Source organism: Schistocerca serialis, chromosome 1, assembly GCF_023864345.2.
Source record: "Schistocerca serialis cubense isolate TAMUIC-IGC-003099 chromosome 1, iqSchSeri2.2, whole genome shotgun sequence".
In the NCBI taxonomy this organism is placed as follows: Eukaryota; Metazoa; Arthropoda; class Insecta; order Orthoptera; family Acrididae; genus Schistocerca; species Schistocerca serialis.
In genome coordinates this window covers 1,077,764,873-1,077,778,886 of record NC_064638.1, presented here as the reverse complement: position 1 = coordinate 1,077,778,886, position 14,014 = coordinate 1,077,764,873, and the positions used below count along the sequence as shown (strand labels likewise).

The window sequence follows — 14,014 nt, the reverse complement described above, 5'->3', positions numbered from 1 at the left end:
CCATCTTTTGACCACCACAAAAAAGAAAGCTGTCCTTGGTGCAGTGAAGGACAAATTACAACTGCAAATATTCATTATATAGCATCCCTTGCAAATGTGACAGCCAGTACATCAGGCAAACACAGCACTGTATCTCACAACACTGCATGGAACACATTAGATGTGCACATTTGGGAACAAACAAAAATCAGCTGTAGTAGAACACAGCCTCAACAAGGTACATACATTAAAGTTTGAGAAAACAAAAATGTTTTGGCTCTGCAGAAAGTCCAAAGAGTTTCTTGTCTTGCATGACACTGAAAGTGTTTCAACAACTTTCTTGCATCAGGTTTATGGGAAGTACAGAACATGATTTGTGTTAAGTGATCAAGGCAAGTGTAGGTAATTTCAATAGTGAATAACTTTAAATAACGTAGAAGTGATACATTTGTGAAATAGAATTATTCAAAAAAACTAAGGAAAGGTATGTTTGTGTTACTTTACTTAAAACAGAATTTGTAAAAAAAAAACTATTGTAAGCTCTTGTTGAGCGAATGGCTAAATGAGTCAAATGGCCATCCGCACAAGATTCAAAAATTACAGGCACCTGTACGATTGATGTGAGCCAGTGGTCGGCATCTAGTGGGCACGTAGCTGGAAACAGTACTTACTGAGGGAAAATTGGAAATTTGTAGAAGTTCCAAAGGGACCAAACTGCTGAGATCATACGTCCCTAGGCTTACGCACTACTTAATCTAACTTAAACTAACTTACGCTAAGGCTACCCCACGCGGCAGTTACTGAGAGAATGGAATGTATTGCATGAGAAAGTGTACGCAGAAAACATGAAAGAGTAACTCATATCATTAGCAGTAAAAATGTATAGAACAGCAGTGTGCTTCAGTCTTGAATAGTGCTCACGTGTGTGGGATCCCCAACAATTCGGATTTATGGAAAACATCAATTAGCAATTCAGAAATATACTGTTAAATTTTGTACCGGCAGGTTCAATCAACGCTTGTGTATCACAGAAATGTTTCTTGAACACAAATGAGAATCCCTGAATACAAGACAACATTCTATTTGTGAAACATTGCTGAAAAAAGTTTAGAAAACAGGCATTTGAGGCTGACCGCAGAACAATTCTGCTGTCGCCAATGTACGTTTTGCATAACGACCGCAAGACAAAAGAAAGTAGGGCTCATACATGGGCATTTAGACAGTTGTTTTTCTCTCGCTCTATTTGCAATGGGAACAGATAAGGAAATGACTAGTAGTGATATGAGATAGCCTCCACCAAGCACCTTATAATGGCTTTCAGATTATGTATGTAGTTATAAACGTAGATCATGCAATATTAGTTGGAGTAACTTTATCCTATGAGCTACAGAAAGGGAAGTCTATAGATACATTGCAGGTGGTGCGAACAGACCGGCCTGTGAAGTAGTTCTTGATGCATTTTCCAAAAACTGCCTTGAGCAGCTGGTTTGATAACCTGCATACAATGTAAATACTGTAAGCCCTGTAGCTACAAGCAAGCCTGAATTTATCATAGAGACAGGAATCAGCGATCAACATGTAATCAAGACAACAATGGTTACTAAAGTTAATAAAGCCATCAAGAAGGCTAGGAGAACTTCTTTGTTGTAAAGAGCAGATAAGATGTTGTCAGCATTACACAAACAGTGAATGGTCATCATTTAGTTGCACTATGAGGGACACAGAGGAATTATGGGCAAATTTTAAAATGACTGTAAATCACTCTCTGGAGACTATGTGCCGAGCAAGTTGCTTAAGGACAGAAAAGACCCACCATGGTTTAATAATACAATTCCTAAAACACTTAGAAAAGAAGAGATTTTTGTCTCTTGGTCAAAAAGAACGTGGAAATGTTGACACGCAAAGATCAGTTGAAATTTGTGAGTTTATTAAAATACTGATGTGTGGCACAAGTAAAAATTTCCACCATCATACTTAAGCGAAAGATGTTGCAGAGAATCCGAGAAAATTTTGGTCCTATTAATGATAACGAAGTGGATAGAAGGCTTCTATGACTCGTCAACCCATATAGTGTGGCAAAAGAACATAGCAGAAGAAGAAATGAGGTTTTAAATATCATGTTTAAAAAATCACTCACAGAGGAGGTTTGCACAGACATACTATCAGTTGAGTGTCACACGTATTCCCATGAGGAAGACATAGAAATAGACATCCCTGCTGTTGAGAACCAACTGAAAGAGTCGAAAACAAGTAAGTCACCATGTCCAGATAGAATCACAATTCAGTTTTACACAGAGCACTCTTAAGCATTGCTCCCTTACTCGGCTTGCATTTATCGACAACCTCTCAACCAGTGCAATGTCCCAAGGGACCGGTGAAAGGTACAGGTGACTCCTGTACATAAGAACAGTAAAAGAATGGACCTGAAAAATTACATAGCAATATTCTTCACACTGATTTGTTGCTGATTCTTGATCATGTTCTTAAGTTTCCTTGAGACAGAAAAGCTTCTGTCCCCAAATCAGCACAGATTCAGAAAAAACTGTTTGTACAAAATTCAGTTTGCCCATTTTCTCTAACAATGTCCTGCAAACTATGGGTGAAGTGCAGCCTGAAGATTCCATATTGCTAGGTATCTGAGTTGCATTTGGCACAGTGCCCCATGGCAGACTGTTAAATGACCGAGCATATGGAAAATGACCCCAATTATGGGAGTGGCTCAAAGACTTCTTATGCGATAGAGTCCAGTATGTCATCCTGAACAGTGAGCATTCATAAGAGAAAAGGGGGTTGTCAAGAGTGCCCTAGAGAAGCATGATAGGACCGCTCTTGTTCTCCATATACATAAACAATCGGATGGATGGAGTGAACAGCAATTTGCAGCTGTTTGTTGACAAAAAAACACGAGGATACAAGATGACTTGGGCAGAATTTGCTTTGGTGGATGAATAACAGCTTGCTCTAAAAGTAGAAAACTGCTAGTTAGTATAGACTGAGTATGAAAAACAATAATGTAATGTTAGAATCCAGTATCAGTGATGAACTATGGGGCACAGTCACAATGATTAACTACCTAGGCCTAGTGTTGCAAACTGACATGAAATGCAAAGTAGGGAAGGCTAATGGTGGACTTTGGTTTATTGGGGTAGTTCTAAGAAAGCAGAAACCATGTACAGAATACCAGTGCAAACCATTCTCGAGTAGTACTTCAGTGTCTGGAGCCCCAACAGATCATATTAAAGGAAAACAGAGGAATTCAGAGGTGCTAGATTTGTTATGGATGTGTTTGATCAACATGTAATCAACATTCTCTGTGAACTCAAATCTGAATGCCTGGAGATATGACAACATTCTTTTCATGAAACACTATTGAGAAAATTTAGAGAAGTGGCATTTGTGGCCAACTGCAGAACGATTCTACAGCTGCCAATGCACACTTTGTTTAAAGACTGTAATAACAAGATAAGAGAAATTAGAGTCTATATGGAAGTATATAAACAGTCGTTTCTCCTTCACTCCACTAGCGAGTGCAACAGGAAATGGAATGACCAGTAATGGTATAAAGAACCCTCCACCATGCACTGTGTGGTGGCTTGCAGAGTATATACATAGATGCAGATATAGATCTAGATGCAGAGTACAAATGAATAAACTTCAAAAGTACTGTTTAATATGAAGTAGACAAGTATTTTCCTAATAAGATTTTAAGGACTGGGAAAGACACACCGTAATATAATACACATGTGAGAAAGTTGCTACATAAGTAAAGGGAGTTCCATCTCTGATCTAAGAGAAGCAAAAATCTAACTGATATACACAAGGTGAAGAAAGTGAAAATGAGTGTTAAGGGAAGCAATGGGAGTAGTGTTCAATGACTTTGAAAGTAAAATTTTGTCAACCAATCTGTAAAAAATTCTAAGACTTTTGGTCTTCCATAAAATCAGAAAACATATCAAATTCAACTACTCAGTCACTCTGTGACAAAATGGGCATTGAAACGGAAGATGAGAACAGAGGAGTCCGAAATACTGAACTTGGTCTTTCGAAACAGTTTCACTGTAGATCATAATGTGGACCCTCCTTTCAAACACAGCACAAATGTCGAAATGGCAGATACTGAGGTAAGTGATAGAGGAATATAAAATCATCTACAATCACTTGGTAGTTGGAAGGCACCTAGACTAATAGATAGCTGCAAGATTCTTCAGAGATTATTTAAAAGAAGTGCTCCCCTTCTGGCAGCCATTTATCGTAGGTTCCTGGAGCAACAAATGGTACCCGTGCCGAAAGAAGCACAAGTGATTTCCATTTTCAAGAAAGGTCATAGGACAGATGTAAATGACCACAGTCCTATATCACTGACATCAATCTGCTTTGGAATTATTGAACACGTTTCTTGCCCACGTATCATGAGATTTCTAGAAGCTGAGCATATCCTGTGTAAAAAACAACTTGGATTCCACAAACAGAGGTCTCGCAAAACTCAACTCACTCTGTTCCCTAACGAAATTCAGAGTGCTTTAGACATCACCACTCACATTGATACCGTGTTCCTTGACTTTGGAAAGGCTTTGATACAATTCCACACTGTAGTTCCCTGAAAAAGGTATGAGATTGCCAATTATCAGACCAGATTTGTGATTGGATTCAAGACTTCCTTGCAAATATAACTCAACAAGTTGCTCTCAATAGAGCAAAATAGAAAGAAGCTAAGGTAATTTCAGGAGCTCCTCAAAGAAGGGCGATAAGATCACAGTTGTTTACAGTATACATAAATGATTTGGTTAATAATATTGGTAGCTCCATAAGGTTGGTTGCAGCTGATTCAGTTGTCTGTAAGAAGGTAGCAATGTCAGAAGACTGAACTGAACAGCAGGAATCCCTAGTGAGGACTGATGAATGGTGCAGCGACTGGCAGCTGACACTGAATGTAAATAAATATAACATATTGCACATAGGTAAGGAAAGAAATCCACTGCTATGCAATTACACTGTTGGTGGCAAATTGCTGAAAACAGTAACCAAGGTAAGATATACAGGGATAATCATCCAAAGTGATCTGAAGTGTAATACTCACCTAAAACAAACAATATGAAAATAAGATAACAGACAGAGATTCATAAAAACAATCTTATGAGAATGTAAGTCATCCACAAAAAAGTTCCTTACAAAACACTTGTCCAACCACTTCTTGGGTATTGCTCATCAGTCTGGGATCCTCTCAGGACCGGATTACTCAAAGAGAGAGACAAGACCCAATCAGCAGCAGCTTGTTCCAGTACAGGATCATTTAGTTAGCATGAAAGCATTACAGATATGCCCAACGGACTCCAGTGGCAGACGATACACGAGAGACATAGGCCATCATGGAAGTATGAAATTCTGAGAGAGCACATTCCATGAAGAGCTGCACCACATATTACTTTTCCTACGGATCTCCCTAAATGACCGCAACAACAAACATTGAGTAATTAGAGCTAATATGGAGATTTACTGACAATCATTCTTCCCAAGTGCCATTCATGAATGGAACAGGAAAGGGGGGGGCAATCAAACTGGTGCCGGAAATACACACCACACAACATAAGGTGGTGTATCGAGTACAACTGTAGATGTATACACAGCAGAAGCTCTGACTGGGGAGGATGCGTTGTCCTTTTCAAGGGAACTCCTCTAAGGCCACCTTGTAGATTTAAGCAATCCTTCAAAAATATAATTCTGGTTGGCTATATGAGGATAAGGACCTCACTCCCAAATACAAGCACAGTGGCTCTCCCTTACTCTCATCATTCATGTAGTCTGTAGCGAAAAAATGCTTTTCTGAGCTGTTACATGTGTCTCTGTAGCACCCAGCAAATGCAAATATTAAAACATTTATCATCAACACAACAATAATTTTACCTTTTCTTCTATTCACTTTTTCATCAAACTGACTTTCATCATCAGACATACTTTTTGAAGAATCAAAGCCAGTGTCTTGTGAGCTGATACTTGATGCCTTATCAGGAGAAAATCCTCCATTATCACAAAAGTTTTCATGCTTCATGTCTTGTGAAAGCTGTTTTTTCCATGATTTTAAGCAAAGTTTGTAGGAATCTGGTAACATTCCTGTATAAAGATGCAAAAATAAAGATCAATTTTAAATATGTACTTGCAAATAATGATACATGCAAAAGTCTTTATTACATAATTTTGGGAAATAGATGCCACATATAATGCCAAAGTTGTAAATGGGAACATGACAGAAAAAATTATTCTACAGTAACAGTAATATATGCCAAAGTTGTTTATCCACAGCCACACACACACACAAACTTTTTAAATAGCATAAATATGCATGGCAGTGATTTTCTTCTTTTTAAAGAGTAAGAATTAAACCAGTAAATATGTATGTTCTGTTTTATTTATAATATTCAGAGTATTAAACATGTGATGGAGAGTTCTGCTGCTTTGCAAAGCCTTCAATATTACAACGCAAAGATATAAATCTTTAAACAGCAGCTTGGACCACCAGGAGGATCAACCATCCTCCGCACTCACCAGATATCTTCCACAATCTACCAAACTTTCTCAGCCTAACTTATCATTTTTAACATTTCTCTTGAGCAAAAATAGTATCTACAATGTAATCACAAATATCTGAAACAGATGTAAATTTTTCATTCATTTGAAAAGCTCCAAATGACTCTTGCTCACACAATGTAAAACTCATAGTATCACCTACACAGTCTTAAAACAGTGAAACAAGAGAAATCAATAAAATGGCCAGGTTTGAGCCACGAATCTCATTACTTAATTATAATCCCCTCAACATAAATGTTAAGGGTCAAATGGAATGTACTGAATTAAGGAAAATGTAACTACGTGCTACAGATGGTCAAAGACTCATTAAGAACTATTATCTAATTTTCCTCAATCCTTATTTAACACTTGACTGCCACAAGGCCACCACCAGCCACAGTAGATCCTTAAGTCTGATGCTGTGTGCCCACCAGTGGCCACAGCACAGCCTCACGCTGGACTCTGTAGCCTAAACTGGCCTGGCCTGGTGGTGAAACATCCATCACTATGCATGCAGCAGTCACCGTGTTGATAAACCATGTAATAACATCAAAAACATCAGCCTGAGTAAGATTTTCATTTCCATTATTGTTGCATTTCATTTGGCAAATATGGGAGTCAGTTCAAGTACATTCTACACTTCATTCAAATAAGTCCTGCTGTAATCTGTTTGGAACTTTTCTCAAAAGATGAAATCAAACATTAAGAATTTTCTATAACATGTATTAATTAGTTTTAAACATTAATTCCTTAATACACTCAAAGTTTACAAGCAAACTGTCATTAATTGTGTGTAGTTCAATTTAGTTTTGTTATAATCAAATTAAAAGCTCACATACACTCATATATCGTATTTACTCGAATCTAAGCCTCACTCGAATCTAAGCCACACCTGAAAAATGAGACTCGAAATCAAGAGACAAAAATTTTCCCGAATCTAAGCCGCACCTGAAATTTGAGACTCGAAATTGAAGGGGAAAGAAAAGTTTTAGGCCGCGCCTCCAAATCGAAACAAAGTTGGTCCATTGTAATATGAGACACAATTTAGGTCGATTGAATGACGATACAGCTACAATAGTTTGGTTCAAGTCGTAAGCTTAGCAGTTAAGCTTTACCAGATAGCCATTGCTATGTGTCAGGCGGGTCCGTATTTATACGGGTACCCTTCCTTTTTCACGTGCTTCATCTGGCTTGAATCGATTGCTTAATATTCTTTGATCTAAGTACCGTTCTCTTTGTTATAGGTGTTTACGTCACTCTAAGCTGAAAATGCATTACTGTACTGTGTCATGCATTGTTTGTCGCATTCTGATAGTGAGTGTTTATGACCTGTCGCCGATCGCGACATGGCTTGCTTTTGGGCGCGCTACCGCCACTTACAATTAAAAAAAAAAAAAAAAAAACCAGAGAGAGAGGAATCGTCTCATTAGCGAAACAATGGCAAGAGACTGCTATATGCTGTTACTTACACTGCTGCTTTCTTTGATAATGATCAACAAGAACCAAATAATAGACTGCGTATGACAGAAGACGTTCTGAACGAGAGTTTAGCGAAAAATTTTCTCCGTTTGCAGATGCCTCTTTAGTACATTATATTCTGCATAGAAATTAGAGTCATCTTAGATTTAAAATCCTAATCAATTGACCTTGCTTCGTTTCTGACTGTATTAGGCATAAGAATAATACGAATACAAACATGACATGATATGTATATTCTTCCGCGTTTGCTGTTGTCTCACTCTAGTTTCGTAGTTTATTAGGCAGACAAGATTTAAATGAGATAGCAGCAAACACGAAAGAATACATGGCAAAATGTTTATATTCATATTATTCTTATGGTGAAGAGAATAATGCATGTGATGCACCATTCATAAAAGTTCCTATTAGCAACCATCTCATCTCACAGGTAGGAAAAAAACTCAGAACGTAGAGCTGGCCACCTTGACAAACATCCCCAACAGTCTTGTCAGTTGGATTTTCGTAGTACACTGAAATGCTGTTACATTCGAAGATGAACAATACGGAATTTGTATTTACTTCGTTGGATAATGTACGAAAATGCAGTGGTCGAAACTCGAGGCGGAGAAAAAAGCTCGCCTTCCATCTTTTTTTAATTTATTTACTGACGCAGAGGTTTTCGCGCCAGTATTTCTCTTTGTGCCTGCAAAGCATGCCTGTGTAGCGCTACATATATTCGACGGCAGAAGTTGGTTGTGGCGTCACCTACCCACATTTTTCAGAACTTCCGCATACTTTGCACTCGATTCTAAGCCGCAGGCGGGTTTTTGGATTACAAAAACCGGAAAAAATGTGCGGCTTACATTCGAGTAAATACGGTAAGCTAACTTCTTCAGTATGTTTATTGACAATTATTCAAACCTTTCAGATTTTATTTGGCTTGGATCACATCAACTGCAAATCAGGCAGAAATGTTTATTTCCATTAATATTTTCAGTATTATCCACATAAGGATTCCTCTGCTCAATGTACAGAGCTGCATGAAATTAACTGTGAGGAAATCTACATGGTATGAGTGGGATGAAGATCCATACACAGTCGGCCCATACAACTTCAACAGCAAGTCAAGTCTGCTGGGGCAGTCAATGGTTACACATATCAAATGGTCATAAGTGCTTTTAGCACTCACTTTCTCACGTTCTCTTTACAGGAAAGGGTTGTAGGGACATGTACTCGGCTTTGCTGTGGCAAAATGGAGCACGTCTGTCATCAAGCATGGGCTTTGACATCAGTTCATTGTCTCATCTCAACATCATGTTGCTGCCTCATACACTGTCACACATGGTGGAGTGCAATAGTGGATTGCATGTTATGGCGTCCTGGAGCGTCTCGTCAAATGCTGTTTTTCTAGTTCCAGAAATATAAACACTTTTTGGAAAAAATAACAGTGCTTAAATTTTCAGAAAACATTAGTTGGCATGTTTTAATGTAAGGGAAAGTTATTTGAATACCACAAGGAATTTTTTTTAATTTTTTTTACGTAGATTATATGCCACCAACAAGAAAAATGGAGGAGCTTTCAGATAAAATTAAACAAATAAACATCAAAATGTGAAAAATAAATACTGAATTCAATAGAACAGATCTAAAAATTGATGAGCAAACTAGGAGACTCGAGGAACATATTACAGGCTTGCTTGACAAACAGACTGAATTCAGTCAACAAACAAATAAATTAAAGAAAACTATGTTAAACCTAAAGGGCGAATTGTATTCTGTAATTAGTAAACTATGTGATTTTTCTTAAGACATGAAGTAAATGAATAGTTCAAGGAACCTACCACTGATTTTAATCAATTCCACGAGTCTGTTTGCTGGGATTCAAAAACTAATTTCAGACCTAGCTGAAGACTAAGGGTCGATTGTATAAACATCACTGCTGTACTCAGAGCTATATCGTGCAAGAGATATGCTGTGACTATTATACTATCCAATCACTTGTCAAAATCCTGAATAACCACTTACTGCAGCACAGACCAACACAAGACATGCCCAAAGAAAATTAATGAGGTTCTGTAAGTTAACGACAGGTATGTGGAGCCATGTCAACTCCAGTGCACTAGGTTTCTTGCGTGAGGATCCACAGCGTGAGCTACCCTATGGAGGTGGTCCCACAGGTTCTCGACTGGGTTCAAATCCAGGGAGTTTGGTAGCCAGTGGAGTATGGTAAACTTACCCTGGTGCTCTTCGAACTGTGCACTTACACTGCAAGCTATGTGACATGATGTATTGTTCTGCTGGTACATGCTATTGTGCCAAGGAAAAACAAACTGCGTGTAGAGATGGCCATGGTTCCCAATGATAGATGCTCTTTGTGTGATCCATTGCACCTTCCCGAATGACAGTATCACCCAGCTAATGCCGCTAAAACATTCCCCCAGAGCATGAGCTCCCTCCTCCAGCCTGGACCCTCCTGAAGATTGTTGTACAGTGTTCGCTTTCAAACATTTCATGCCCGATGGAGTATAAAACGTGATTCATCGGAAAAGGGCACCTGTCGCCACTCAGTCAATGCCCAGCTACAGTACTGATGTGCAAATTCCAGCCTTTGTCAGTGGTGAACAGCAGTCAGCACGGGCGTGTGGACCAGGTGCCTGCTGCGAAGGCCCATATGTAGCAACGATCGCTGAATGGTCAGTGAGGAGACACTGTTTGTAGTCCCTTGATTCATCAGGGCAGTCAATTGCTCAACAGCTGCACACCTATTTGCCCATTAAATCTCCACAGTCGTCATCTAGATCTATCATATATGGCCTTTGGTGCACCACAGTTGTCTCAGCACTGGTTTTGAATAGCACCATTTCATCACGCATGTTATACCTTAACAACGGTGGCATATGAACAGTTTACAAACTAAGCCTTTTCAGAAATGCTTCCACCTTTGGCCTGAAAGCCAATGATCATGCCCTTTCGGGTGTCAGATAAATCACTCAAGTTTCCACATTACGATAACAACTGCAACGTTTTCTGCATCCCCCCAGACATAGTTTCTACTGCTACTGCTGCTGCTACCTGCCATCTGTGAGTGGTTATTGCACTTTGATGTCAAACACAGGCAATGGGCACAGAAGTTTGACTGCACCATGTGTAATTGCCCAGCAACTTAGTTTTACTCCGAGCCGTAAACAACTCATCATTTTGGGGCAGCGCCTCAGAACTGACTTGGAAAACAGTGAACCTCTGCACTGTATTCCAGAAAGCAATCAATGAACCGCTGCCTGATAAATTTCATTTTGCTAATTGACTTTTGGTAGGACTTGTTCATCAACATGCATGCAGTTGTCATTGCACTTGAAGCACTAGTTTCGTACTTAAAAATTTAATACCAATTGTGTAGTTACTGTTATCTGAGCATAAAGAACATATGTTAAAAGATGTTCAACAGTTACTGGCTATTGTCTAACTCCACGTATTTAGCGTATCATTGTAAACGTACCAAATTTCTATTTTTTATTCTGCTGTTAACTGCCTGTAAGTACATTTAAACTAATCACACAGATTATAAGCCATTTCCACAGATTGTTATGAGATCAGTTATTATCTGTACTCATTACATAGATTCTGAACTATCCAGCTTGTGACCATCCAGCCACCACACTATCCAGCCTACTTAATTTATATCATAGTAATACTTCTCCATAATAAATGAGGATTAATTTGTTGTTCATACTGTACTTTTCGAAAGAGGCACCAGTTGTGCTGTTGTGGGGCCCTTAAAAATGTTTTACACGTCGCCTGAGCTTCTAGCACACCTGCAGTCAAAAATTATATGATACAATCTGTATTATTAATACTGAATAAATTAATGGAACCATTCTTCAACAAACGATACTTAGAAGCCCTCTTCCAGCACTCACAAACAACAATGAACACACATAGAGGATAGCTATGTTGGCAACCCTGTATTATTTCCTTCTCCAGTTGCACATCAGACATCAAAAGCGCGTGCATTGTTAAATTGTAAAAAGTCTGAAATGGGTGATAAAAAAAAGCTCATTGTGTCTACAGATGAGCTGTTGTCTTCTCAGCTAACTGACATCGGGGACTGATGATAATGAAGACTGTGTAACCATTCTGAAGAGCACTGACTTGCTGGATGTCATAAGGTGGTTGGCTTAAGTGTGGGAAGAGATTCTGAAAGTATCACTTGAAAGGTCTGGAAAAATTCTTCTAGACCATGAAAACAGACATTTTAACATAGTCTCCACTTGTGAAAACCAAAGTAAAAAATGAAAATGATGATTTTATTTTGTTGCACAAAAATTTACTGAGCTGTGAGGACGTCAATGCACAAGATGTCACAGAATGGATGACAGTAACGAAGTTCATGAACTAACTGATAATGATAATGTGGAAATGACAGTTCAGGGAGAAGACATACAAGAGGTGGGGGAAAACTTACATGACAGCACAAATATCATCCCACATTCAGAAGGGTTCAAGACAACTGAGGCAGCAATGCAGTACATTAGTGAATAGGAGGAAGCAACACAGATGATATCATCTGTTTGTGTAATTGGAGGTATATTGCAGCATGGAAGGGGGAATAAAAGAGGGAAACAGCCACATATCAAAGGTTTTTTTTAGAAACTCAAACCTGTAAGTTTCACACGTTATTTTAGGCCTGGCTCTTCACAAGTATGCAATCAAACATTCATACTTTACAAAGTAGATCGTTTAGTGTTTCCTGTAATAATTTTTCAAGGCTGCAGTATGAACAAGTACATAACAAACAATAATAACTAGCATGTATTATGTAAGATATCAGAAAATGTTGATAAAATTGGGTTTCAGTATAAAAAATGGTGTTTCGAATGATATGGCTTGGGTCAAAAGGGAGAATTCCCTGAACTCTGGCCTATCTGGCCTTTTTTCTTATCTGGCTAGACCTTCCACCACATTAGGCCAGATAGTCAAGAGTCTACTGCACTTATAGGGTGGCAATTATTTGAACTATATGAAATAAGATCGTCATAACTTATGAACAGTTTGCATTAGGACATTCAAACTACACGATTGGCCGTGGGGCACTATGGGAATTAGTATAGTTTTGTTTAGCGATGAAGCCCACTTTATTTGCCTGGGTTCATCAACAAGAAAAACGGACGCATTTGGGGGACTGAGAAATCGCATTTCATGATCAAGAAGTCTCTTCACCTTCAACGGGTGACTGTGTGGTGTGCGATGTCCAGGCACGGAATAATCGGTGCGATATTCCTTGATGGCACGATGACTACTACCAAATGGCACGTGAAGGTTTTGGAAGGTGATTTCATCCGCATTATCCAAAGTGACCCTAATTTCGACAAGATGAGGTTCATGCTAGACGGAGCTCGACCCTGTCAAAGCAGGAGTGTGTTTGATGTCCTGATGGAGCACTCTGGGGCTGCATTCTGGCTCTGGGGTACCCTGAGGCCACTGGCATGGGCCTCGATTGGCCACCATATTCTCCGGGATTGAACATGTGCAACTCCTTTTTGTGGGGCTATGTTAAAGACAACGTGTACAACAATAACCACAAAACCATTGCTTAGCTGTAAACAGCCATTCATGAGGTCATCAACAGCATCAATGCTCTGACACTGCAGCAAGACATGCAGAATTTCACTTTTCGTCTGTGCCACATCGTCGCCAATGGTGGCAAGCATATCGAACATGACATAACCTGTAGCGACGTTTGCATGTTGAATAAAGTGTTGGTTGGTTGGTTTGTTTGTTTGGGGTATAAAGGGACCAAACTACAGGGTCATCAGTCCCTTTTTCCTGGCGCAAGCAAGGTTTAAGGTACAACAAAACCTCCCAAAGTGTATTTGAGAAAGTAGGGGGGGGGGGGGGGGGGGGATGGATAACCACACCTAAAAAGAGAATGAATGGAATGAACAAACAACAGGGAAAAGATACACCACACGGAAAAGTGGAAGGTGGTATAAAAATCATAGAGCAGATGGTCTGGGCT

The 14,014-nt window shown here is 39.1% G+C and overlaps 1 protein-coding gene across 3 annotated transcripts in view; it reads right to left on the bottom strand.

Annotated features, from left to right (window-relative positions):
- Positions 1 to 14,014, bottom strand: part of LOC126415972 (uncharacterized) — a 296,810-nt gene that overhangs the window by 172,571 nt on the left and 110,225 nt on the right. For all 3 annotated transcript variants that reach the window (XM_050083470.1, XM_050083472.1, XM_050083471.1), the window contains one exon: positions 5,881 to 6,087. In XM_050083470.1, the coding sequence (XP_049939427.1) occupies positions 5,881 to 6,087 (207 nt within the window). The remainder of the gene's footprint in view (positions 1 to 5,880; positions 6,088 to 14,014) is intronic.